At 53.7% G+C, this 27,541-nt stretch overlaps 1 protein-coding gene across 6 annotated transcripts in view; it reads right to left on the bottom strand.

Moving 5' to 3' along the window:
* The window catches only part of LRRC27 (leucine rich repeat containing 27), a 34,451-nt gene extending 6,938 nt beyond the window's left edge, over nucleotides 1-27,513 (bottom strand). For 2 of the 6 annotated variants that reach the window (XM_064595483.1, XM_064595486.1), the window contains exons 1-9: nucleotides 23,959-25,133; nucleotides 23,451-23,670; nucleotides 22,788-22,918; nucleotides 18,689-18,747; nucleotides 12,971-13,123; nucleotides 9,942-10,314; nucleotides 8,818-9,012; nucleotides 5,416-5,512; nucleotides 574-692 (exon numbers count right to left, since the gene is read on the bottom strand). In XM_064595483.1, coding sequence (XP_064451553.1) covers nucleotides 574-692; nucleotides 5,416-5,512; nucleotides 8,818-9,012; nucleotides 9,942-10,314; nucleotides 12,971-13,123; nucleotides 18,689-18,747; nucleotides 22,788-22,918; nucleotides 23,451-23,670; nucleotides 23,959-24,050 — 1,439 coding nt within the window. In that variant the 5' untranslated portion in view covers nucleotides 24,051-25,133. Of the gene's footprint in view, nucleotides 1-573; nucleotides 693-4,760; nucleotides 5,061-5,415; nucleotides 5,513-8,817; nucleotides 9,013-9,941; nucleotides 10,315-12,970; nucleotides 13,124-18,688; nucleotides 18,748-22,780; nucleotides 22,919-23,450; nucleotides 23,671-23,958; nucleotides 25,137-25,175; nucleotides 25,261-25,608; nucleotides 25,879-26,693; nucleotides 26,788-27,135 lie in introns of those variants that run through there. The other 4 variants (XM_045879106.3, XM_064595484.1, XM_064595487.1 and 1 more) reach the window with 4 other exon arrangements.
* Nucleotides 27,514-27,541: the final 28 nt, after the last annotated feature.

Genomic DNA, 27,541 nt, shown 5'->3' with positions numbered 1-27,541 from the left:
CTTCCACTCAGGCTTCCGGTGCCCAAGGCGGGGCTGGTGCAGGTCAGAAGGGAGCAGCTAGGGAAGCAAGAGGGGCCCAGGAGACGGTGCTGAAGCCCCAGGGTCTTCCAGCAGTGCCCCCGGCCACCCGTGGCTCTCCCAGCATAATAGTATAAAAATAGTATAAAAGAAGAGCAGAATCACAGCATCAGTGTCTCATGTGCAAAGAGTCAAGAAGAGAGCGGTTCCTTGGCAAAAGGCATGTGCACACACTCACACACACACAGATTTAGTTCGGGTGGGTCACCATACAGACAGCGGCCTCGCAGCAGCTGGGGATGGGTGAGGGGCCCAGCGGGCATTCCTGGGGGGCAGACGCTAGGTCAGCATCGGGGCTCAGCAAGCACACCCCCGAAGCGCGAACACAGGAAACGACAGAGACGCCAGGCCCCCAGCAGCTGCTGCTCCCTGCGGGCCCACTCCTCTCCCCGGAGCCTGCCGCGGGGATGGCCAGGCCCTCCGCTGCTGCCCACGGGCCCTGGTGCGGTGAGTGTGTCTGCAGAGGGCCGCGGAACTTGGATCCCAGGTACCAACCTCTTGTCTTTACTTGCTCTTGACGACTTCTCTTTGCTTGGCCTCATTTTTCCAGACGGATTCACTGGCATTTCCTCATAATCTATCACATCCGTGGCAAAGGGAGTCTTTGAGGCCATCTGGGAAAACACAAGATGTTTTCAGGAATCCGAGGGGACACTGCCGTCCACACAAAGCCAAGCGCCCAGGGGAATTGGGCTCGTCCTTCCTCTGTGAGGAGGCCCATCGGTGGCTGTCCTGAGGAGGCCACGCTCCACCCACTCCCGCCTTGGGCCTGGCCAGCCCCTGGCCGTGGCGGGGCGCAGGGCAGAGAGGTGCCGGGCACGCCTGGAAGGTGATCCCTGCCAGAAGTTCTGTCCTCACAACAGACAGAAAACACACTACGATGGGCCCCCAGTCTCTCCAGTGGATGCCACTATATTTTCGATTGCTGACTTTCAAGCTGATGCGTAAGCACCCCCCACAACTGACAAGCGGGGGGAAGGAGGAGTCGGGTCCTTACGTGTGTCATAAAATCACGGCTCTTAGATGAATGACATCACAGACCCGCACAAATAAACGTTGAAACCCAAGAGAAGTACTTCAAAGTTGGCTTTTTTGGATACGGCGCACTGTGATTCCAAGTGAAAACCCGCAGCGTCCATGGGACGCAGGTGGAGAGGAGTGAGAGATCTCGAACACTCCCCCCACTTTCGGGGGTGAAGTCTGAGAACCAGACTGATCTCTCCCCACCTCAGGGGGCTTTAGACCCATGTGTGTGTGTGCGTGCGTGTACCTGAATGTACCTATGTGTGCACCTGTGTGTATTTGTGCTCTGTCTGCACGTGTCTGTGTACCTGCCTCTGAGGAGGCATGCCCCTTAGGGGGTTAGAAGGTTGGGCAGAGGGGAGGACAAGGCACGCGCAGGTGTGCGGAGGGGAAGGTGAGGCAGGTGCTGAACCTCTCCTCCAGGGGCTCCTCCAGCTGGAGTCTGGTGGGATCAATGTAGCGCTTACCTAGACGGTGCCTGCAACGGTCTCGTCTGCCACGGCACCTCTAAGTGGATTACCAGGGCCTGTCTGGTCATCACATGCCTGACCCTTAGAAGACGCTTAACACCCCAGGCGGGGGGGGGGGGGGGGGGCAGGCGGAGGGGAGGGCGGGAGCTGGCCCACTTTTACATAACGAGAACTCTCTTAAACATTATTCCAACAGGAAGAGAAGGACACGTGTAAATTTAGTAGGTATTTTTTAAAGTCAGACATGCAACTTAATTTTTTTTAGTATAAAAGTACGTTACTTGGAAAGAAGTCCCCAGCCACATTTTACTATCTGTACAAAACACACAGGAGGAAGACTTCCCAGACACCCAGTCCTCTGCTGAGAGCAAGGACCAGGGGCAGGGTGGGAAACAAGGTGGCTGGGTGGTGCCCTGTCGTGTCCCGCGCCCTGCTGGCCCACAGCCCTTCTGCGCGGGGACAGAGCCTGACGCAGCCATTTCTTGGGGACACGCGGGGCCAGCTTTCACTGGTACGCAGTCACCTTGCAGAGGACAGCGCAATCCACAGGCGTGTGTTTGCAGGTGCCTGTGATCGGACCGCTGCTGTCAAAGCACAAATTACCAAAAGCTCAAAGAAATTCGCATTTTTAACTTAAAGAGCTACTTCCCCATGCTGTAGCAGCCTCCATCCCCACAGTCTGTCCCACGTGGCCCTGCCGAGTGGCTGGTTGAGGGCGTCGCCCCCACAGCTCCCGAGCTCCCATCCTGCTGACCCTGTCAGCTTTCCCCTTCCGGGGACTGCCCCTTGCCCACTTTTCTATCGGATTCTTTAATTTAAAAAAGTCTATTTGTAGTCATTCGTCATAGGTAGTAACCTTATGTCTCAAAACACGTTACAAATAGGTTCCTGTATCTTTTGACTTTATGGTATTTTAGTCCATCTAGAAATTTCAGTTTTAGGAAGTTACAATTTTCTGTTTTTAGTTTCAGAGCTTCTGTGTTTCCTATTTGATTTATGAAATTTTGTGTCATTCTAGGTTATACAAATACTCTGAAGTTTCCATGCTATAAAATACAACAGTGACTGCATACAGTACCTCTATGTGGTTCACAAATTATACATCACCGGATACCCTCCTTCTTACAGAGTATCAAGAAGTCATATTTCCAGCTAGAACTAACCACGTGCAAGAAGTTAGCTCCAGCGATCCCACCTCTGAGAACTGAACGCACGGACTGGAACAGATGTTTGCACCCCCGTGTTCCCAACAGCATGGTTCACGGACAGCTGGAAGGGGCCCGAGCGTCCACATGGATGAAGGGAGGAAGGGAGGAGGGTCTCAGCCTTGCGAGGAGCAGCCCCGAGGGCCTGATGCCGAGTGAAAGAAGCCAGACACGGAAGGACCAGCACTGCGTGCCCCACCTTCGTGAGGTCCCCGGGGCCGGCACAGTCAGAGACGGAGACGAGACGGTGGGCGCCAGGGCGGGGGAGGGGATGGGGACCGAGCTTCCGTCTAGGAGGATGAGAGTCGTGGGGCCGGAGGGTGGGGCTGGCTGCACAACACGGTCAGCACCGACACTGCAGGAGGTCAATGGCTGGGGGCTTGCTCCTACTCGGCTCCCACAGCTCACGGAACCCCCACGTCCTCGCCCACCGTGGGCTGGCTTCTCGCATGTGCGGCAACGCTCCACCCAGGAGCCCACCAAACTCCATCCTGACACCAGGGGCGGAGGGTGGCGCAGGCCCCCCAGGCAGAGGGCTCGGTCCCTCAGGGCCGGGCTGCCCCCTACGCTGCTGGCCGACCGGCAACCAAGCAGGGCTGCCACCACCCCGCGGGGTCGATAACTCGCCAGAGTGGCTCGCAGAACTCCGAGACACAGCTGCTCACGTGCACCGACCCAACGCAGAGGCTGTGACTCAGGAACAGCTTCCGGAAGAGCTGCACAGGACGAGGTGCTGGGCAGGGTGCGGAGCCGCACACCCTCTCTGGTGACCAGCCACGTGGCCAGGCTATGTAGGGCCCACCCTGTGTCCCCAGTCTGCATAAACTCAGCTGCGCTCCCCGGGGCTTGTTATGAATAACAAGACACGCCACCACCCCAGGTCCCATGGGGTTTTGCAGCCTTGTGGGGACAAGGGACAAACGTAGTTCTCATTAGGCCATGGCATGCTCTCACAGACCAGCGTGAGTCTCATTTGCTCTCTCAACCTGGGCTGTTTTAACTTGTAAGAACTTCTTCCAGACACTCGAGTCAGTAGGTACCACGCCAACTCATCCTTCCCCACGGCCACAGGGGTAACCCGAAATTGGGATACAATTTACTTAGAGCCACCCCATCTCCTGGCATTTAAATTGTTTCCAATTTTTTGCTATAATAAAGCTCTGAAGGCATTCTTAAGAATGTCTACCTGTGCAAGTCTTGTTCCTAAAGTGGCGAAACACGGATTTTGAATGTTTACATGACAGAGGGGACAGGACACATACCATGAAGACACGGAGCACAGAACACGTGGCCCACAACACAGGGGGCAGAGGACAGCCCACTCCCGAGTGAGGGGACAAGGTAAGGGCAGGGAGTGTGATCTCCTCCCAAGTCACTGTGGCTTTGCCGTCGCTCTAACAGTTTGCAGAGAACACAGGGGTTTGGGTCCAAAACGTGTGAGAGGACCAACTGCTCTCCTGTCTCCTTCGTAAGAAGCGCAGGTGAGGGAACGAGCCAATGGATTCCGTGGGAAAGGCCACAGTCCCTGCCCCACCTGGTGCTCTAAGGACCTGGGATCCCCACCACACTGGCTTCCAAAATGTGCGTGTCCTCCCATAATTCTGCACGTGGATAAAAAGGCTCCACTGTTTTTTTTTTTTAGGGTAACAAACCATTGCTTTGTTTAAATGGACAAAGGCAACATGGGCATCATGAGGTTCCTGACAGGAAGGCGCCAGTGGGTCCCCCTGCTGCAGACCAGAGCCCGCCTGGAGGATGGCAGGCACAAGTGCGCGGGAACACCTCTGCGGGCCTCCCAGTGTCCCCCAGGAATGGCCCGGCCGCCAAGGGGGAGCAGCATCACAAACAGGGACCAAGGGGGGTGGGTGCCATAACCCGGGTACGCCGTGCAGGGAGAAAGCACATCCCTTCTGTGGCTTCTCACCCCAGATGCAAAAGCTCAGCCCAGTCCTAGAAGCCACCCGACAACGTAACTGATCTGCACACTTGGAAGCGCACGGCGGGTGGACACAGGACCGGGGGAGGCTGTCCTGGACAGCCCGGCGAATCAGGCCACCCTCCCATGAACAGCAGGTCTGTGCTGGGGGGGGGCGTCATGGACAAAGCGACTTCTCCGTGCACCACAGTGACCTCCTCACGGAAGGCAGCAGCCAGTCACGGGACGGCGGGACGGTGCTGGTGCGAGCCGGTGCTGTCTCCTCCAGGACAGGCTCACAGGGGAGGGGAGCTGGCGTGCTCCGCAGGCAGGCCGCCCTGGACGCCCGGGTTCAGACCTGTGGGGTGGCTGGGGAGACACAGGGGAGACGCGCGGCACTCAGGGTGGAGTGTGCCACACACGACCTGGGAGCTGGCATGAGGGAACAGAGGGGACGGCCGCGCAGCCCGCCGCCCTGGCGCCCAGGCTGAGACCATGGCCCAGGAGACCCAGAGAGACACCTCAGCCTCGGGGTGGGTGTGCTTGTTTCCCCGACCCCACCGGCCAGAGACCCAACTCCTCGCACGGGAAGGACGCAGGCCCGTCAGAGGGCCCATAGAAGGTGGCCAGGCTGCTCGCTGTCTGGCCTCGGGCTTCGTCTGCGCAGTGGGGACCGCAGCGCCCCCGGCACTGGACAGGACCCCTCCCACCGGCCCCCTCGTACCAGACTCCGCCACGGAGGCAGGGGTTTTCTCGGCGCCTGCTCTGCCATCCTCCTGGTACGGGTTTGCTCCCTCCACTCCTGCAGCGCTCGTTCATCTCTGCGGGGGGACACGTGGCTCATTAGCGCCCTGAGCAGAGCCCCTTCCCAAGCCCTTTCCCGTCCCTCCCCACAGACAGATGGGCACTGCTTGTCTGCTCCTGTCCCACGGCTTTGTGCCAGGGGACCAGCAGGGGCACCAGGACCCTGCCCCAGAGAAGACGGCGGGGCTCTGGCTGCCGGCTCGGGTGTCAGAGGCCTTCAGAGGTCCCTGTGAGACGTGAGGGCATCCCTGACAAGTCAACGTCCTCTTAGATGGTTGAGTTTCACTTTTAACAGTGAACCTCTTCTGTCCCCCAATCCCCTCCGCCGGGGCACCGCCATGCTGCTGGCACAGTCTGCCCCTGCCCCACGGTGACCTCCCTGCCCCTGGACCACGGTGACGTCCCTGCCCCTGCACCAGGGTGACCTCCCTGCCCCTGCACCATGACCTCCCTGCCCCTGCACCACCGTGACACCTCCCTGCCCCCGCACCACCGTGACCTCCCTGTCCCCGCACCACCGTGACCTCCCTGTCCCCGCACCACCGTGACCTCCCTGCCCCCGCACCAGGTGACCTCCCTGTCCCCGCACCACCGTGACCTCCCTGCCCCCGCACCGGGTGACCTCCCTGCCCCCGCACCACCGTGACCTCCCTGCCCCCGCACCACGGTGACCTCCCTGTCCCCGCACCACGGTGACCTCCCTGCCCCTGCACCACGGTGACCTCCCTGTCCCTGCACCGTGACCTCCTTGCAACAGTATCCACTAGACTCACTGACCACAGCACAGAGGCAAGGCTGCAGCAACAGATTGTTGTGAAATTTCTGAACATAAAACCCACCCCTGGCTCGGCTGTGGTTGCAGGTCTGGGGATGGGACTGGGTCCCAGCAAATCCTCGCTGGCCTTGGGCTTCACCCTCAGCACACTCCGAGTCCCCAGCCTCGCTGCCCTGCGAGACTGCTCCTGTGCCCTCCCCAAAGTCTGCTGCGCCCCTACCCCCGGCTGAGCCGGGCTCTCTGCTCCCCACCACTCAACACTCCAAATCCAGTTGTGACTCTGCACGACCTAGCCCCTCGCTGCGCCTCTGGACACAGGGCTCCATCTGAGTGTGAAATGGGATGGAAAGGACCCACCCCTTGAGAGGCACAGGGGTGACGCTCTGAAGTGGCCTGACGGGGGTCCGCAGGCTGTGCTGAGTCCAAGCCACAGGACAGGACTCTGCACACGGTCACCAAGGAGGCCAAGGAACATCATTTCGGCAGAGAAACCGAGAAGAGAGCGTTCTCCTGCCCTTGATAGTCAAGAGCTTCCTCCCACGGAGGAGTGCGGCATCCTGGCAGCCCCCGAGCCGGCCATGCTGTGTCAGGGAAGCCGACTTCCTGCCCCTACATCCCGCCGTGGCCAGAGCTTCCCCAAGCACCAGCACCCTGCATACCCTCCCGTGCACCGTCCCGATCGCAGGCTGGGCCGGGGGCGGGCACTGAGTGGGACTCACGCTGACACAGGGCACAGATGCTTATCTACGGGGTCCACACAGGCCGGTGCTGGGGCGGTGCTGTCACGAAACACCATCAAGAAAGGGGCCGAGGGGCGCCTGGGTGGCTCAGTCGTTAGGCGTCTGCCTTCGGCTCAGGTCATGATCCCAGGGTCCTGGGATCGAGTCCCGCATCGGACTCCCTGCTCCGCGGGAAGCCTGCTTCTCCCTCCCCCACTCCCCCTGCCTGTGTTCCCTCTCTCGCTGTGTCTCTATGTGAAATAAATAAATAAAATCTTTACAAAAATAAAATAAGGGGCACCTGGGAGGCTCGGTCGTTAAGCGTCTGCCTTCAGCTCAGGTCGTGATCCCAGGGTCCTGGGATCGAGCCCCGCATCGGGCTCCCTGCTCAGCGGGAAGCCTGCTTCTCCCTCTCCCCCTCCCCCTGCCTGTGTTCCCTCTCTTGCTGTGTCTCTCTGTCAAATAAATAAACAAAAATCTTAAAAAAAAGGGGGGGGGGCCGAAGTGAGGGAGGAGGGGGACCCGCCTGCAGCAAGGAAAGGGTGCATCACAGTGAGAGGCGAGCCCAGGCGCCCCCCGCGGGCAGGGTCAAGCCCATGCCTTTGCCCCAGAAGGGCTCCATCACTAGCTCAGACGCTGATGTGCCCTGCGAAGCCACCTGGGCTTGTGGAGAAGCAGCAGAAGGACCGCCCGCCCTGGAGCCTGCACTCCAGCCAAGGGCCTCTTCAGGGCTCCTCGGGGGGATGGCCTGAGCTCCGGCTGACTGGCTGCCTGGCACCTGTGGCCAATGACCTGCATGACCCTGCCGGGATGGCCAGGACTCCAGGTGCAGCCCAGAGCACACCCCCAAGTGCCAGCCACACGTGGGATGCATCCTTGCCATGCGGATGACAGCCCAGGGCTGGGAACATTGTGAGCCCTGACAGTTCTGAGGGCCTGAGCTGTCCCTCCTTTCACAGAAGGGACCGGACCCCACTGGACAGCATGTCTGGTGTGGGGACGAGGCAGGTGCACCACTGACATGTTGCGTTTGCCAGCAAGTCTGTCCCCATCAGGGTCCTCAGAGAAAATACACTCACGCGGGATGATTTCAGGATGGAGGAGGGTTTATTCACATGGGCAGTGGCGGACGGCCCCCAGGGACAGAGCAGGGGCCCGGGGCTGGGGCAGGGGCTGCAGCCGCCCCAAGCCCCAGGAGGAGGGACCCAGGCAGATTCACAGGGAGGCATGGGGGGGATAAAGACCCTGCCCTCCCTCTCCGCCTCCTCTCCAACCTCCTGCTGGGGCCCCCCACTGGCCAAACCCAGCCAGAAGGAGAGGGGCACTGGGGTGCTGTGGATGCAGTCCATGCTGGACGGCCTCCCAGGGCCCAGAGCACAATGGAGACGGGTGGTCGGCGGAGCTGGAGGACAGAGGCGGCCGTGAGGACAGGCCCCAGCCAGGCTCCTGGGGGGCAGACCGAAGCCGCCACAGCCAGCGACACGGCCAATGAGGCGGGGCAAGAGTGAACTGTCTCTGTGCACACGTCTGCAGCACATACCTTTCCTTAGAAAAGACCTGTGAGCCAGGTGATTAGAAGGAGGGGAAGGGGGTTAAGAAAGAGTAAGAAATCAGAGAAAAAGACAGGAAAGAAGGCAGGCGGGGTGCAGAGGACATGGAGCAATGACGGCCTGAGGCCTGTGCCCACACCTGCCCGAGACCAAGCAGGACGAAGAGCAAAAACTGACCCTTCCCCAGAAAAGTCACGGCCAGCAGGCCTGGCCCCAGATGCCCGTGCGAGCAGGGGTGTCCGGCAGGCCTTGACGCAGCCCTGCTGATGAGCACTCACCGTCTCCGCTGCTCCATCTCCACCTGCTTCTCCCAGTGCTCCCGGATGGCCACGGCCCTGCTCTCCTGGGGCCTCCTGGGGGGGAGCCCCGCGAGCTGCGATGGTACCAGGGCAGGCAGGACGCTCCTGATGGAGGGCCTCTTCCTTCTACAATCACAGCCCCTGCGATGCACACTCACCCTGGGATGGCCCGCGCTAGAACACAACATGCAACATGTACAAGCAGGGCCAACGGGGACAGACGGCACGACAGAGGTGCCCTCCCAGGGCCCCACAGCCCGGGGCTCCTGCTCCAAGGGCTGCAGGCTCGCTCCGAGGCCAAAACACCAGTGGCCTCGCAGGGAGCTCGGGACAGGACGACTAGCACACAGCAGGACAAGCTCCCGTCCCTGTTCAGGAGGAGACCCAACTGAAGAAGGGCAGGGAGGGAGGGGTTTCTGCACGGCAGGCGTGAAACAGGCCAGGCAGAGAATGTCAAGGCCGCGTCACGGCCGGGCACCTGCCTTCTGTGCCTCCGCTACTTCCAAGGTTATCATCCACTAATCAGACTTTACAGAATTTCCAAGCTTTGGAACAGGTGAAATAACAGTATGATAAACCCCCGAACACCTTTCATGCGGTAAATGCAAGGTTTCCATCTGCTTCTCAGTATGGCCCGGCCCCTGGCCTCTCAGACTTACTCCTCCAAACAGCCCCTCCACGAAGCTGGACCCCCACAGACACTCTGGACACGTGTCTCTGCCATCCACAGAGCTGAGCTGTGCAGTGCCGGGAACCGGAGTAACCACGAGGCTTCTGTGCACCCCCAGGGGCTAATTCCTGTCCCCCTAGAATGGCTTCACCCCCCTGTGAACGTACGATCTGTAGTCACCAGTAAGTATTCTCTTTGCATCAATGTCCACAGACACGTGCGTGCACACACACACACACAGGGCTTGTTTTTCTCTTGGCATAATCTCCCCCGTGGGGTCCATGCTCTGGGCAACCACAATCCTAACCAGGCTTAGCATGCACTGCACCATAAAAGCCAGCCAGACACAGCCTGACGTCTGAAAAGATAACTGCAAAATAATATTACAACTTTGGAAAGATCAAGGAAATACAGCATGGCTTCTAAATCTCACCTGAGCACATGTCTTGGGCTGGAATGTTCTTTCTCTTTCATGTTTAATGCTGCCCTGAGATTTGGAGGCAATTCCATCGCTAAGAGCTGGTTTTCAAGCACTTCTGCTTGTTCATGCTCAACGATCTCCTGCCTCAGCTTCCAGAAGCGCTTGATTTCTTCCTCACCCGGCCAGTCTTCCGAGGAATCGGTGGACTTTCTCAGTTCACTCAGGTCTAGCTTCTCAACAGGCAGGAAAAAGACTGCCTTTTCTTTTAACAACCCCTTTTGATCCTGGAAATTAATGGCATCTTCATCAGGCACAGTTTCTTCCTCAGATAAATACGAGGGCTGTGGCAGCTCACTTAGGTTCATCATTGTAACTGGTGAAATCACTAGTAGGATAAAATGTTGTTTTAGTAGACTGGACTCCAACACCAGCTCTCCAGAATCAAACCCCGTGACCAGCTCCCTCTGCAGAGAAGGCCTGGGGTGGGGGACAGGCTCCCTCTACAAAGAAGGCCTGGGGGTGTGGATAGGCTCCCTCTGCAGAGAAGGCCTGGCGGGGGGGAATAGGCTCTCTCTGCAGAGAAGGCCTGGGGTGGGGGACACAGGCTCTCTCTGCAGAGAAGGCCTGGGGGTGTGGATAGGCTCCCTCTGCAGAGAAGGCCGGGGGTGGGGGCGGGGAACAGGTTCTCTCTGCAGAGAAGGCCTGGGGGGGATAGATTCCCTCTACAGAGAAGGCCTGGGGGTGGGGATAGACTCCCTTTACAGAGAAGGCCTGGGGGGGTGGATAGGCTCCTCTGCAGAGAAGGCCTGGCGGGGGGACAGGCTCCCTCTGCAAAGAAGGCCTGGGGGGGGCAGGCTCCCTCTACAGAGAAGGCCTGGCGGGGGGACAGGCTCCCTCTGCAAAGAAGGCCTGGGGGGGGCAGGCTCCCTCTACAGAGAAGGCCTGGTGGGGGGACAGGCTCCCTCTGCAGAGAAGGCCTGGGCGGGGTGGATAGGCTCCCTCTGCAGAGAAGGCCTGGGGGGGGATAGGCTCCCTTTACAGAGAAGGCCTGAGGGGGTGGATAGGCTCCCTCTGCAGAGAAGGCCTGGGGGCAAGGGGGGGACAGGTTCTCTCTGCAGAGAAGGCCTGGGCGGGGATAGGTTCCTTCTACATAGAGGCCTGGGGGGGGGGGGGGGGAGCAGGCTCCCTCTGCAGAGATAGCCTGGAGGGGGCAGGGACAGGCTCCCTCTGCCCCAAGGCCCTCACGCTCCATATAAATCTATGCAAATAAATAACTTTTGTTTCCCCCCACCCTAGATCTTTTAATATCTTTATTTCTAATCAATTTTTGGCCCATATGCCTACTGTTTTTCTTTGACAATAATTTTGATGACTTTAAACACTTGTATCTCTAGGTAAATTACCCGAAAGAAAATTGGCCAAGAATATTCTTGCCTTTAGGACTAGGCTCAAATGTCCCCTCATCAACGGACCAGCTCTGGACGTTACGAGTAACCCCCACCTCCTGCAGCACCCCCGTCCCCCAGGACAGAATTAGGTCACAGGTCATGCTGACATAGACTCCTTCTTGGCTTTGGGTTTCTGAGTGACGGCACTGGATTCTGAACCGTAATTAAGAGATGAAGCTAGTATACTCTTTGGGAACAGGAGGTTCATGACTCGCGGCGACAGGTTGGCAGGAGACAGAACAGATGCGTGACTGACCGTGGGTGCCGACACATGCCCTTGGCCTTCACCATTCCAGAGCCTGCTGGCCTCACTTCCTGCCCCCAGCTGCACGTGTGTGCCTGGGCATTTCCTCTGGCGTGTGAAGGCAGCCTGCAGGGCTGGAGAACTGTGTGCCCACCCCAGGGGAAGCCCTTGACCCAGCCCTGCTGCTGCCACGGCATGCACGCCCTTCCCCCTCGCTGTGCTGGGAGTAACTCCGGGGCCTGAGTTCAGCAGTGGCCCTTGACAAATGTCACCTTGTAGATCCCGGTCCTGTAAATCCCTAAATGCGGGCGGCACCTGAGAGGCGAAGTGTGACCGCGGAGGCCCAGTGGGGCTTCACCTGCTTCACCCGGCACCCAGCAGGACCAAGCGCTGGCGTCCAGGGCATACCTGCCCCATTTCTCCCCTGCGCTGGCTTCCTCCCTTCCCCATCGCCCCTGCTCAGCCTCCACGTTGCCGCCTGGGATCTCATCCCCCATCAATTACTGGCCCTTGACTCCTGACTCGGGGCTGCTTCTGGGGGACACAGACTAAGACACTTGCAAATACAATCAGTGTTTAAAATTGGGCATTCTGGGGCCATTTATTTGGATTTTGGAGAAAGATGATTTAAGTGCAGCAGCACCTTCTAATCACTTTGGATGCTCCTTACGTTTACTGAGATAGACTTAATTATGTACATGCTTTGACTAGATCACGTATGTAACTATTGTGGCTGTTCCAAATATATGTATTTTATCAATTCCAGAAGTTATATTTTAAGTAGAGAAAATTTAGATATTCTGAAGTAAATTTTTGGAATGCTTACTTTTTTGTGAGCATTCAATTACAATTCTCTTCTATCTCCACTTTGTCTAAGTGTGACTAGGTGCTCACTCATGAGCATGTGGGAATGCACGGCTGGATGGTCCGTGCGTTGAAAACATGGGATCAAGTGTTTAATGAGCACCCACCAAAACAGGAGTAAGGGCGTTCTGTTGTGCTTGCTCTTAAGTAGTGGTCTGAAGGACCAGGTAATTCCTGAAACAGGTGCCTGATGGTAGCTTGGTGGTGAGAACGGTTTCATCTGATTTAACCCAGTGAATTTTTACCAAAACCCACCTTAGACAGGCTCTATAATGGGAACTGAGAATGCAAACCCATGAGCACAGAACCAAATAAGGGCATAGCTCTGACAGGTCGGCAAAGACACATGAACACGGTGTGAGTCCAGCAGAGGACATGCGAGGCCTTGTGACATCATTAAGGAGGAGACAGCCTCCCCGGTCCTGGCTTTGAAAATCACTAACTTCAGTTTTAATGCAGTTTGTTGTAGTAATTGTCCCACAAACCTTCAGAAGTTAAATCTTGGGGGGCAGAGTGCTGGGCAGCATAGATCTGCAGGAAGGCCAGGATAGCGCCCAGTCCCTTCTGCACCACGAGTGGAGCGGGGAACTCCAGAGGGCAGTGTCTCAGGTTCAGCGCTTTCAGTGAGGTCACGTTCCCTGCGCGAGAGAGGAAAAGCCCAGAACTACACACACTGTTACGTGGAATCAAACAAAGAGAGAATACTGTTTGCACATTAAAGAAAAAAAAAAAAAGACCTTTTTGAGAATTTTGGGTAAACGATAGGACAGATGTCTGAGATTTGCTTTGAAAAAAGTCTGCAGGGAAGGCAGATTGCACAGATTAAGTACCAGGCTAGTTACAAAAGTAAATAAATAATATAAAATGAATAAAAGCAGCAATAACAGGCCTCTGGCAAAAATCAGAACACGAAATTGCTATATTATCTAACACGCCTCTTGGCAATGACAGAAAAACCCCTAAAAGGCATGTAAAGAAAAGGAACCTATGACCCATACTCAGGAAATAAGCAGTCACTAGAATCTAGCCTCGAGTCGGCTCAGATATCGGAGTAAGCAGACAACAACTTCAAAGCAGTCACAAATATGTTCAAAGGAATGCAGAAAACTATGTTTAAATAATTAAAGAAAAACATGGTAAAATGACCCAACAAGTATAGAATGTCAACAAAAACAGAAGAAGGAACCAAATAGCAGTTCTAGAGTTGAAGTTACAAAGCCCGGGATGAAAAACGCACCAGAGGGACCCAACAGCAGATATGAGACGGCAGAAGAGACAAGTGATGGTCTGATGGCCAGAGTGAGGAACGACGAGATCAGGAGTCTGCGGAGGCCTGTGGGACAGCAGCACGCATGCTGACCCATGGGAACGTAGCGAGAGCCCCAGAGGACGAGGGGGCGAGCAGAGCGCTACGTGAGGACACGTGCTAACATGCCCAGCTTGGCGGCAGACATCAGCGTAACTTCCGGGACGTTCACAACCAAGTAAGATAAGCCAAAGGCAATCACACTTAGAAACATCAAAACCACTGAAAGACATAGAAAAGCAAAGGATCTTGAAAACAGCACAAGAGAAACAAGGGGATGACATACAAGGGGACAACGAGAGTAACTTCCAGTTGAAAACGGTGGAGGCCAGAGGACAGGGAACAACATGTTCAGAGGGCCGAAAAATCCTGTGGATCAAGTGCCCTGATCTACCCAAACTGTCCTGGAGAAATACAGATGAAATGAAGATATTCCCATCTGATGCAGGAAGAGTGGTTCATCTGAACTGGCCTGCAGCAATTACTAAAATGAATTCATAACTGAAAACTTTCCCCGCCGCACATACAGCCTTGGGACCAGCTGACAACCACTGCACTAAATGAATGAGTTTAATGGCAGAAGACAGAATCTGTGAACTCCAAGACAAGTTAACAGGAAGTAATGTGAACTGGAACAAACAGAAAAGGGCATGGGAAAAGAATAGCTTCTTTAAGGCACGTGGGACAGAATCAAAACCCCAACATCATGTGATTGGAGGCCCAGGAGGAGAGGAGAATGAGAAAGAAGCCAGATCTACAGAAATAACATCGACAGCCAGGGATTTTCCAAATCTGACTAAAGACATCAATAAACAGATTCCAGAAGCTCAGGAAGCCCCCAAAAAGGTAAATACAAAGAAAGCCACACCCAGGCACATCACAGGTGAACTGCTGAAAATTAAACATGAAGAGAGGAATTTTCAGCAGCCAGACAAAAGAGATACATCCATTTTAAAAGAAAAGCAGTAAGACTGATAGCTGACTTTTCAACAGAGGTTAGAAGCCAGAAGACAATAAAGACATTTTTTAAAAAAGATTTTATTTATTTATTTGACAGAGAGAGACGTAGCAAGAGAGGGAACACAAGCAGGGGGAGTGGGAAAGGGAGAAGCAGGCTTCCCGCTGAGCAGACAGCCCGATACGGGGCTCGATCCCAGGACCCTGGGACCATGACTTGAGCCGAAGGCAGACACCCAATGACTGAGCCACCCAAGTGCCCCAATAAAGATATTTTTAAATGAAATCTGGGTTCCTATACTCAGCCAAATATTCTTCAAAAATGATGGAACAGTAAAGATGCTTTTTTAGAAAATCAAACTTGAATAGTTCATTACCAAAAAACTAAATGAGGGGCGCCTGGGTGGCTCAGATGGTTAGGCGTCTGCCTTCGGCTCAGGTCATGAGCCCAGGGTCCTGGGATCGAGTCCCACATCGGGCTCCCTGCTCGGCGGGGAGCCTGCTTCTCCCTCTGCCTCTCTCCCTCTCTCTCTCTCTGACTCTCATGAATAAATTAAAAAAAAAAAAAAAAAAACCTAAATGACAACACAAAGAGAGATCTTCAGGCCAAGACGGTCATCCCAGATGGAAGCAGGGAACTTTGAAAAACGAGGGGTAAAGATGTAAGAAAATATAAATAAATACTGACAGCTTAAGATGTATCTGCTGGATTTATAGCAAGACATAAAAGCAAGATCTATGAAAACAATAGCACAGAGGTAGGGAGGAGGCAATGGGAAGAGCGCTCGCCTCTGCAGACGGTCATCAGTCAAGGACGTGCACGTGGTGTCTAGAGAACCACTGAGTAACACTACACACGGTACAATGAGGGGATTCTGCTGGTTTGCAGAAACTGGGCAAGAAAGAAATGAAAAGCAGGCAGAAACTAGAGGCGGAACGACAGCTTCGAGAGAGAAAGACACAGAGTGTAGGATCTGTAGGGCTTTCTGCGCCGCACAGGGCAGCTGTAACAGACAGAAACCCATACGGTTGTAGTGACTTGCAGCGCCAGAGGACGGCCTGTAGGGCTACCACAGCAGCTAAAAAGTGAAGGCGTGGATCCAGAAAGAAGAAGTCTGCAGAGGGGAGCCTTCTGTCTCCGTGTACATGTTTTGTGTGCAAATCCGTGGCACAGTCCTGAACTTCCCAAGCACTGGACAGGCTGGGAACAGCATGGCCATAGCTACTGCCCACTGCCAGAGTTCGGAGTCTATCACAGTCCTTTCAACTTAACTACCTATTTTTAAAAAACCAATACTCTAAGAAGGACTATAACAGAATCCAGAATCTCTACAATGTATCTATCACAATGTCCTAGATATAATCCAAAAAATTATTAAAGGAAAAATATGTTTATATCAAATGAAAAAATAACTCTCTGTAGAAAAGTAGGAACTATTAAAATATGAAAACACAGTATCTGAAAAAAAATTACTAGGCAATGTTCACAGCCAATCGGAGATGATAGGAAAGACTCATAAACTTGAAGATGTTTATCTATCTTCTCTGAAGAGCAGAAAAATGACCTTTAAGGTGTATAGAAGGTCAGTGATCTGTGGGACAATAACAAAAGTTCCAATAAATAGGTAAAAAAAGAGAACAGGAGCAGAAAAATATTTGAAGTCTTAATGACCAAAATATGTCCCAAATTTGGCAAGAGATGTGAATTTAAAAATTGAATAAATTCAACAAACTCCAAGGAGGATAAATACAAAGAAAACCACAGGTAGGTACCTCATAGTCAAACTGTTGAAGAGCAAAGATACAGAGAAATCTTGAAAGTAACCAGAGCCCATCAACATAGTTCATAAAGAACAAAGAATGAATGACCTCCGAGGCCTGGGGTCAGTGGAACTTCTTTAAAGTCCTAGATGAAAAAAATCCAACCCGTATTTCTAGATCAGTAATATCCATTAAGAATTAAGACAAAACAGGGGCGCCTGGGTGGCTCAGTCGCTCAGGCAGCCGACTCCTGGTTTCAGCTCAGGTCATGACCTTGGGCTCCCTGCTCACTAGAGAGTCAGCTTGTCTCCCTCTCCTCTGCCCCTCCCCCTGTTTGTGCATATGCACATGCACACTTTCTCTCTGCCCCTTATTAAGGAAATAAATCTGTAAAAAAAATAAAAACAAAAATTAAAAAGGCAGAGATTGTCTGACTAGATAAAAAGTGAACCCAAATATATCCTACAATACTAGCAATGTATTGTAAATACAGACAGGTTGGAAGTAAAAGAATGAAAAACATACACCATGCAAAGAGTAAGCAGAAGGTTGGAGTGGCCACACTTATACATACTGAATGGCCAGTAAGCATATGACAGAGTTCCACGTCCCTGGCCATCAGAGAAACACACACGAAAACCACAGTGCAGTACCACTATACACACCAGAGTAACAAAAATAACAATATAAAAATCCCAAATTTCTATTCAACCAATAACATAAGATCAAAATACATAAAGCAAAAGCTGACAGATCTAAAATGAAAGGCAGACAAATGCACATAGTTCAAGGTTTTAACACAGTCCTTCAGGCACTGACAAAATAAACAAAGAAGATGTAGATAATTTGAATGCTGTGATTAATCAACTTGACCTAACTCAATACATAGAACATCACATCAAGTAACAATGTGAGAATACACAAGCTTCTCTAGTGCACCAGGTGATGCTTACCAGACAGAATGTACCCTGGGCCAGAGAGCACACCTGAACAAGTTTCAAATAACCAAAATTACAGAGTACATGTAGCATTAAATTAGAATTCAACAGAAGGAAGAGACTAGAAAATCTCCCATTGTGTGTTAAGCGAAGCAAAACACAAAGAGCCCATGGGTCACAGTACATTCGAGAATATTTTGAGCTGAGTGATAATAAAGATGCTGCATGTTGAGGTTTGTGGGCACAGCCAGGGTAGCACTGAGGGGAAATCATAGTTGTGACTGCATAGATTAGGAAAGAAAGGTTTAAAATCAGTGATCTAAGGGGGCGCCTGGGTGGCTCAATCAGGTAAGCATCTGCCTTCGGCTTGGGTCATGGTCCCGGGGTCCTGGGATCGAGCCCCGCATCGGGCTCCCTGCTCCGCAGGAAGCCTGCTTCTCCCTCTCCCACTCCCCCTGCTTGTGTTCCCTCTCTCTCTGTGTCTCTCTCTGTCAAATAAATAGTCTTTTTTTTTTTAAAAAAATCAGTGATCTAAGCCTCCAACTCAATTGGTTAGAAAAAGAATAGCAAATCAAACCTAAAAAAACAGAGATAGTAAAGAGCAGAAGTCTGTGAGACAAACAGATGCAGAACAGAGAACATCGTCTTCTGTTTCCTCCTCCTCGTTATTTACAGCAGGGAAAATGAATACAAATGAAGGCACTACACTTAGACGCATCCCCACGGATAAACCCCAGCAGCACGGTGCTGAGCCAAAACTGCATATCACCAGGAATTCATATTGGTTATGATTCAACTTGCGAAAAGTTCAGAAGGAGGGCCCTTTAAACATGCACTGTTAGGGAGCCGTCAGCGGCAAGCTCTCCAGGAAAGCAAGAAAAGGGTGAGTCCGGACCCCCAGGCTCCCAGGGAGGGAGGCACGAAGGAGGGATCACGACTCCACAGAGCAGCACTGATGCCGACTTTCCTTAAGCTGTGCCCAGGCTCCAAAGCCCTTCATTTTTATTATTTCTTATCCTGTGTTTATGTGCCATACTTTCTATGTAGAATATCCATTACAACATTAACAGCTCTCGGGAGCTGTGCTATCTGAGAGCCTGGGAAGGAGGAAGCAAAGGGGATGATTGAAGTACAAGCCAGCTCGCCCCCTATGACTTGCCTTATGTTCCCATTACAGGTTCCATGAACTTAAAAAGGCAGCATTTTAAAATCAGCTTTCATTTTATTGTTTGAACACTTACCCAGCTCCACAGGCAACATTTTGATAGGATTTCTTTCTAAAAGCAAAGTTTTCAAATGCCTTTAAAACAAAACAAAAAATACAGAATTTAAAAAGCAAAAAATGAAATGACCATCTCCAAAATACACCATCAAATTTCTTCCCCTGCCGCCTCTTTAAGGAGACACCATCAATGCAGGCAAACATGCTTGCGGCCACACGTGCGGCCCACGGATGTCTGCAAACGTGGCCCCGGGCTCAGCAGTGGGCCAGGCCTGCCTTCTCAGCACAATGACATTCAAGACCAGGGGATTCTCTGTTGGGGGGGCTGTCCTGCACCTGTGGGGTGTCCAGCAGCATCCTGGCCTCTACCCACCAGTCCAACAGGACCCCTTCCCCACGCCATGACAACCACGAAATCTCCAAGCCTTGCCAAATCTCCAGCGGGGGCAACACTGCCCCGCAGGGGGACTGGTGCTCCGACTGCTGATCTCCCGTGTTTCCTGAGGTGTGCGGTGAGGGATCCAGCACTCTGACGTGCCCTGTGAGCAAGTTTCCTTGGTCAAAACGCTTGGGAGCCTTCTGCGCTGCACACCCACCCTGCTGGGGGTGAATAATTTGTGGTGAAGGATTCTGGGACGTCTCAGACCATGGCAAGGAGGAATAAGGGGTGTTTCTCCATGTCTTTGACTCCAGATCCCTTCCCTACTAACACCTAGTAACATCTCCTATAAAATCTCACACAAAATGTACCGTGGAGAGAGAGGATACAAGGTGCCCACTAAAAAGTAACTAACTGAATGATATGGAAAAATGAATATATCGTGTTAAACTCTATCTTGCCCCTTTTACCCTATTCTGCTTCTTTTGTTTTTCACATTTAATTCTTAAGACTGTATCATACACAAAGGATCAATTTCTTTTTCTCCTTTACTTTTTAGGGACCACCAGCTGAAATCTGGTATAAAAAACCCACAAATACCATGTTTCTAGCCCAGGGGATGGGCGTCCAGGCAGAAGGCAAGGCCCCTCCCACCCCGGCCACTCTGTATCTGCATCACCCTAGGCCTCCCAGGACTTTGGGAAAATTGTTGAATCCACCGTACTGTTTCATCTCCAGGGACGGGTCTGCCAGCCAGCACACCACAGCAGAGAGTGGGTCGGCTGGCCAGGCATGCAGGGATGCTGACCGTGTGGGGCTGGCTGCCTGCCACGGTGGGGAAGACCTCACAAGCCCCTGGGGAAAAGCCCCCAGCTGCCTTCTCCTCTATCGTTGACCTCAGCGGCCCCAGGAAACCAGCAGGGGGACCGAGTGGCTGGAGTGGGGTCCAAGCTGTGCCCCCTGGCTTCAACCCTCCTTTCCCAAAGGAAAAGAGAGGAGCAGCTGAGCATACCTACAAATCCCATAAATGAATCCACACTGTGGGTGGAGGGAGGCCATCTCAAGCCTCATTTCACCTTCAAAGGTGAAAAAACTAAAATCCAACATCACAACGCAAGGTCCCCAGGATTTGAAAGGAAAAAGACAATTTCACAGACATACAATTGAGAGTTCTATTATTCCAGTTAAATTAAGTTTAATTTTTGGATTGGCAACCCCAAAGGAAAATCAGATTACTTGAGGATTAGCAGTTTTCTTTTCATTTACTCCCTTGGATTTTCCTTTTTATTTGAAATTTTAAAGGAACAGACTTTATAGATTAAACTTTTCTTGATGTACACAAAGATGAATTATTTCAATGTTGTCACTTCAACTACTGCTTTTTGGTTCAGCCCCTTTTAGTTGTGTAATACAAAAAACAGGCCTGGGATGGGCGAGCGCTTGCTCTGCGTAAGGTGGACAGATGCTGCAGACTGGGCAGCAGGTGGGCAGGTGCCCTGGACTTCCCCAACAGCAGGTCCTGTCGGTCAGGCCGTCCCTGCCCACCGGCCTGCTGGCCTGGGGGTCTGCTGCGGTGGGCGGAGACCACGGCAACCAACCATCCACCAGAAAGCATACCAGGGCAATGATCTGTTTGAATATTCTCGTGCACACTTTGAATAATAAACTGATAAATGTTGACCCCGTAAATCCTATCAGTAATCCACCGGTTATGTCAGCGACTTCCCGCTGAACATACACATTCACGAGCTGAGTCACAGCTGCTGGCTTAAGGAGGCATAAATACTGACATACACACGTTCTCGCTCTCTCTGCTCACAAGTTCACCCGGCCAAGACAATGGGGGGAGAACATTAACACTGGCATTGCTTTAATTAGGCTTTTTAGAAAGTTTAAGGCTTTTAATAAGCCCATAATTACTTAACATTTCTGATTAATGTGTTTCACCTCTTCAGCAAGCTGATCTAATTTTAATGATATAATGGGCTATAAATCACATGTAAAATTATATCTTAAACAATACTAAGCAGCTGGCTTTGACTGGCAAAATCAAAACTGGAAGACTGTAGACTTATTTTATAGGAAAGAGCAGTGCTTGGGGAATGGGCTTTTGTTTATTTACCCTTTGAGTAGCAATCCGTCTCCTGGGCTGTGTGAGCACAACTCTTGGACAGAAAGCACTAAATCATCCTCAGCACAGAAGATGAGGACTTTGGGAAGAACAAAGCCTCCCCAGCCCACCTGAACCACAAGCTCAGAAGACTCACGAGGCCGTCAAGCTGGGAGGGACACGGTGGGCACAGGCCCAGGGAAGGCTCGGCCACCTGCCACACAGCCCTGGTTGGGGCCAAGGACACAGTTCTGTGCGTCCAGTGGTACGACTCCCGGCAGGCGATGTGCTCTGCAGACCCCAACAATCCCAGGAGCTCCAGGAAGGCGGCTCCTGGCTCTGACTCCCCCCGCCAGAGACCTTCGCTTAGCATCAGAAATTAGCTGCTTCCTTGCAGAGCCTGAAAAGGCACAAATGATTCACAGAGATTTTCTCTCACTGTGACATGTGACAAAATACTCACTTCCTAAAAATTACTCTGAACAACAGGGAGCTACAGGTCAGGCCAGTGAAGGTCCTTATACAGACCCCCAGTCTGATGCTTCCCGGTGACTGCATGGCTCTCTGTGGACACAGTTGCTCATGTAGGAACAGGGGGCTGCCCTTGGATACCTGTCTTCCTCCCACGCCCTACATCCAACCCAAAACCCACGGGCTCTCAAGTGCCCTGCAGCTCTGCGTTGTCAGCCTTGCCCAGGCCGCTGCCTCCTAACCGGCGGCCCGCTACCCTCTCCTTACAGAGTGAACTCAAAGCCACGTCGAATTCCACCCCTCTCCATTCAAACCCTCCGTGACTCCCAAGCTCTTCCAAAATGAAGCCCAACACTGCAAGCCCTCCTGGGTCCCGGCACACGGGCCTCCTCGCCATCCCCCACATCTGCCCCCCACACACCCCCATGGCCTATGCGTGTGCTCTCCTCTGCCCAGGAGGCACTCACGTTAAAGGAGATCCTACAGTGTTTACCAGAAGGGTTTCAAAAGGTCAGGACACACTGACAGGGAGGGATGGGGAGCTGTAGGCGCTGAGGTCAGGACAGGAGGTGGGGCTCTCCCAGGGAGGCCGGCTGACCCTGGACTGCCAGCCAGGGCCACGTGAGGAGGAGGGAGGCACGGCATTTGTCCCAGACGTGGGGGTGAGGAAAACCCGGGATCAGAGTGGCGGGAATGTGGCCAATAACAGGCATTCCTTACTTTGGGGTTTCCAGCTTTCCAAAATGGAAAGCATTTCTTGTTATTTATCAGAAACTAGTAAGTACCCGCAGGCCCTCAGGAGCAGAGAGGCTGGCTGTAGATCATCAGGCACATGCCCGATCCTTCCGGCAGCTTCGCATGATGAGAGTCAGAGCTGGAACCGGATGTTGCAAAGACCTCACTGTTGGCCCCGCAAAGGTACTGTGGCTACCAGCATTCTTTGTGCTATTAAATACCCTACATTATAACTATAGTTACGTGCGTTTGGTACATTCAACCACCGCATCTATTAGCTGGCTTTAAAAATAGCATTAAATGCTTCTACACTGAAATCAAAATTCAATCAGGAGTTGCAAATAAGCAGCAAAAGAACAGGCACTCAGACATTTTAACACATGATGGTTTCTTAAAATCTGGAAATACAAACATACCACTTACTTGTGAGACCCAATCCCAGAAGGAAGCGCTCTGATTCTGTTATAGCGGAGGTCCAACCAAGTGAGGTTTGGCAGTAACTGGAAGAAATCTTTAGGAATCTCACAGAGGGCATTTCTTTGAAGATGCAATTGCTTCCAGGGAAAAGAAACAAGAATGTCTTGTCAACTATACTTTAAAACATGATACATCCTAGAGCATTTCCAGAACCACAGGCTTTTGCATTCACACGTGTCAAGTGAAAAGAAAGCCCATAATATCTTACTCTTAGCTTAAACAGCAGACAAGAGTCACAGAGGAAGGTACCAGGGTCCCTTGCCCAGCTTTTGGGGCTGGAGTATGACTCCCGGGCTGGCCCCGCGGCTCCCTCATGGCTGACGGCCCAGCCTCCCCCGCTGCCCACAGCACTTTCTCTGCAAATACCCTTTAACACCAGACCGACTCCCCCAGCGTTTCAGTCCCTCTCCTCCTTCCTGGGCCCCACACTCAGTGCCTCTCGGGCTCCGCTGGGCCTGCCTCTTCCCTGGCGCCCATCACAGGCAGCCTGCGGCAACTCTGGTCAGTGGACAAATGGCAAGAGCCGGGTCTGGTCCCAGGGACTTGTCCCAAGCCAAGAGTTCAAAGGAAACGAAAGGACAAGTGCACGTGGCTGCTGACCCCGGTTACCATCAGCAGCTCTACAGAAGCCATCCGCTGTCGTGAGGCGTACGAGGGAGGGAAGGTCCACGTCAGCATGCGTGGCACTGACTCCAGCCGTGTAAAAGGTACGCGCGTGAGTCCACAGTCACAGCAGGGCACGATTATTGGGAAATTCTTTTTTAAGTAGGCTCCATGCCGAGCGTGGAGCCCAACACGGGGCCTGAATCCACAACCGTGAAATCGAGACCTGAGCAGAAATCAAGAGTCAGACGCTCAACTGCCTGAGCCCCCAGGCGTCCCCGATGCTGGATCTGTGGCGATATTGTTTCTGCATGAATCTGCGTGCCGCGTAAGCATACCCAACAGCTCTACTACCAGATGACAGAGCACAGATGTTAGGAACACTGGCCCAGAAGCCAGACTTCCTGGGTTCAAGTCTAGATTTGGAAACCTTATGAGCTGTATGACTCTGAGCAGGCTCCCAAAGCTCCCTGGGCTTCAGTGTCCCCCCTGTAAACGGGGTCACGGGACCCACCTGCCGCCGTGACTGAGCAGCACTGAGTGCAGCCCGGTGCAGCCAGCCGCCCCATCGGCCACAGCGTCACGACTCCCAGCTCTGCCTCCCATACCGTCCGCCGAGTCCCTTCTCGGGGTAGGGCGGGAGCTTTACCAGCGCATGGAAAGTGAAATCTCCAGCCAGCCGAGGCGCGGCCAGTCACCCTGCTGGCCGCGGGCATTCTCTGGGACGAGGTCGGGTGATTATGCACACACAGCGTGTGCGCACCCCGACGTGGAACGGCTCTCGGCCTTCGCTGCAGCGTGGGCTCTAAGCCTCTCAGGCCTCCTCTCTCTCAGGGCAAGCTGGCTCCAGTGCTCAGCTCTGAAACCACAGATCCTAGATGCCAGAAAAGGCAGGAAGAGACCGCGCTGCTCTTTGCAAAGGTCTGTCCCCGTCAACGGCAAGGGGGCTGCGCCGCAGAAGCCCACCCTTCCTCTTGGGTCCGGTGGGGCCGCGCGAAGACGGCCCTCCTGTGCTCCACGAGTGCACTGGTCTCTGGACGTGCGACTGGTGACTCCAGAGATCGCTGCTTCGTCTGCACACTACCTGTAACCCACAGCGCCGAGGGGCCACCTCACTCCATGTTTGGTTGCCACGGTAATAACATTTATAATCACATCTCTGTTTTTGGAGAGGCATGAACAGTTATGATGCTTCTTTATTAAGCCTGAACAACAGTTTTAGGATTTCCTCCTTCTTCCTTCATGTGTGGAGGTCCCATAAATCTCATGACGTGTTGGGAGTCCTCGTTCACGGTTGGGAGTGTTTGCCTTCAGACTGGGCGGCCCTGATGACACAGGAATTCACTCCAAGAGGTCGGTGCTCAGGGAAGAGAGAGCAGGGGCAGTGCCAGCCATGACCGCCAGCGCACGGCATGGGACACACGACAGCAGGGTGACTGACATCCCAGTACGCAGCTCTGTGCAAGCGCTCTGAGATGTCAGCCAACAGCCCCACGCAATGTGTCCGTGTGTCCTGCGGATACCGTGCTTTACACGCGTTACAGTTCCACTCTTGTAATAACCCACAAGAATAGTCTCATTCTCACGTTGCAGATGAAGACAAACGAGGCTTAAGGAAATTACGTGAGTCCAAGGCAGCAGGCACCCAGGCCCTGCACTCTTGCCCCGCTCACGTCAACACTGTGCTCTGACGGAACCTTATTCTAGAAACCCCAGGGAAAGAGACAGTACCTGCTAGGTTAGCAGCTGGTGGGGGCTGGGCGAGGCACCAGGCACAGGGGAAAGTCAGCATGTGACGTCAGTCAGCAAGGCAGGGCTGAGAAACAGCATTTACCTGTTTTAATACTGCATGGGAGCTTTTAGGGGGAATGTTTTAAATAGGAGATCAAGGGTGCTTTCGGCAGCAGTTTCTACCATGGGCTTTTTGGTGCTTAAGACTTTCCCAAGAAGAGAGGATAGATATCACAGTCTGACCCCACGAGCTATTTCCACTGGCTGGTCCCCATACCAGAATTTCTCATTTTGTGGTGAACAGCACATGAGACCCCGAGTTAACCCTCTTCTCTCTCATCCTAGAAACTCTCTCCTAAAGAGAGGACTCCAAATACAGCCACTTATGTCCACTCGGCAGAGGCACAAATGCCCTGAGAAATACCCCACTTACTTTAAGGTTGGGAATTTTAAAGATCTCTCCTAAATGGTGAAGACCACTTTGACTCAAGTCTAAAATCGACGAGGAAGACCAGATGACCCCCTTAACACCCTTGTGAACCTCTTTGGAGGGGGAAGCAGGCGTGCTCCTAACTTGACCAGCGTCGCTCTCTGGATCAGCCGGCCCCGGGGGAACCTCGCAGGACCTGCTTCCTTCCATCTGTCAGCCAGGAGGAAACAGTGCTCCAGGGACCTCTGCTCATCCTCCTTGGTCTGCAGTCACCTGGAGACAGGGAGGGGAGACACAGCAACATCTAGGTGACCTGACACGTCCTCCCAGGGGGCACAGGGTAGCTCGGTAGCACATACGCAACCATTTCACTTGCTTACAAAACCATCATTTTTAATAAACAGTATCATAAATCTGACATTTACGTTTAAAGGAAGGAAGGAAGGAAGCTGGAAATCAAGAAGGTTCTGACTGAGTGTTATACTCCTCACTTTGTACCATGGAGTTCCAAGATTTAACTTTTAACTCCTGGAAGACACAATGATGCAAAATAAGAATGACTATTTTAGGGATAAAAACAAAGCAGAACGTTTCAAAGTCTGTAAACCAATATATTCCTTCCATAAAATGTGAGTGTGGAGGGGCTCCCAAGTTTGCACTGTTTCTGCTGTGGTTCTGAGCTCCTCGCACTAGGAGTTAAGCTCCCTGTGTCCCAGAATCCCTCCAGTTTTGCCATTGGCTCAGTGAGCAGCGCTGTCAAAATAGAATCTTGAATTTCGGGTGCTCAACAATACTTCGAAAGTAGTTCAGGAGCTGCTGCTGCCCAAAAGCTCTTCCAGCCAGGCATACACGTGTAATTTCTAAACAATGGATCCAGCAACAATAATCGGCACTGGAACTCGTCCTCGCATTAACCCAACCCCCGGGGCTGTCCCAGGACTGGTATAGGTGTGGACACAGCCCCTTCCCGTTTGGGGGATGAGGAATGCGAGCACTGGGCTAGTTCAGGAACTGCCTAAAGGCCGAGCAACTGAGGGAGGGCCAACCCACAGGTGCACACCCACGGGCCTTTCCCGGTGGGTCCTTACCTGTGAATCACGACTGCGAAGGGAGGGAGGGGTGCAGTCAACCTCCTACACACCTCCCAACAGGGGGAAAAAATCTCAAAGCCGAGCGTGAACAACAGGATCTAAAATAGGGCGGAGCTGGCTCCTTGAGGGGTGGAGGCTGCGACGCTGTCCCCACCCCCCGCCTCATTTTCCCCATCCGCGCCATGCCCGGTTGGTCGGACCCCTCGGTCCTCAAGTTGCAGGACTGAGACGCACAGCCTTTGCCAGAGCAGCCGGACAAGGCAGTGGGGGCCGGCGGGGGCACCACCTTCCTTCTGCTGCCTGCCCAGGCACCGGGCCCCCGCCCCGCGCCCCCGCCTCCCCTGCGGCGCCCCCACCTCCCCTGCAGCCCCCCTGCCCTCCCACTACCGCGCCCCCACCTCCCCTGCGGCGCCCCCCCGCCCCGGCACCCCCGCCTCACCTGCGGCGCCCGGCTCCGCGAGCACGCTGGCACACCCGGACGCCGAGAGGGGCAGCCCAACAATGCAGGCTGCCGAGCCCACGCGGTCGCCATGGAGACGCCGCTACGGGGTCTCGGAGGCGCCAAGCCGCACGGAGGGCGCGCAGCCGCGGAGAGAGTGGCGCGCCTGCGCACGCGGTCCCCGCAGCGCCCGCCGACTCCGGCCGGCACGTGGCGCTGTGGCCTGTGGCCTGTGGCCTGCGGTGCGAGCCAGGGGGGACGCTCCCGGGGACACGTGTGCCTTGGTCCGGAGAGACGTGTGCACGAGGAAGGCCCCTGCGGCCGCCGGCTGACCACCGGCCTCCAGGGCCCGAGAGCCCCCCCCCCGGGCCGGACCCGCCGCCGCCGCCGCCCCCGCGAGCCCCGG

The sequence above is a fragment of the Mirounga angustirostris genome, unplaced genomic scaffold, assembly GCF_029215605.1.
Source record: "Mirounga angustirostris isolate CCGP_5_RB_7025 unplaced genomic scaffold, mMirAng1.0.hap1 SCAF_6, whole genome shotgun sequence".
NCBI classification, from domain to species: domain Eukaryota; kingdom Metazoa; phylum Chordata; class Mammalia; order Carnivora; family Phocidae; genus Mirounga; species Mirounga angustirostris.
This window is presented reverse-complemented; position numbering and strand designations above follow the sequence as displayed.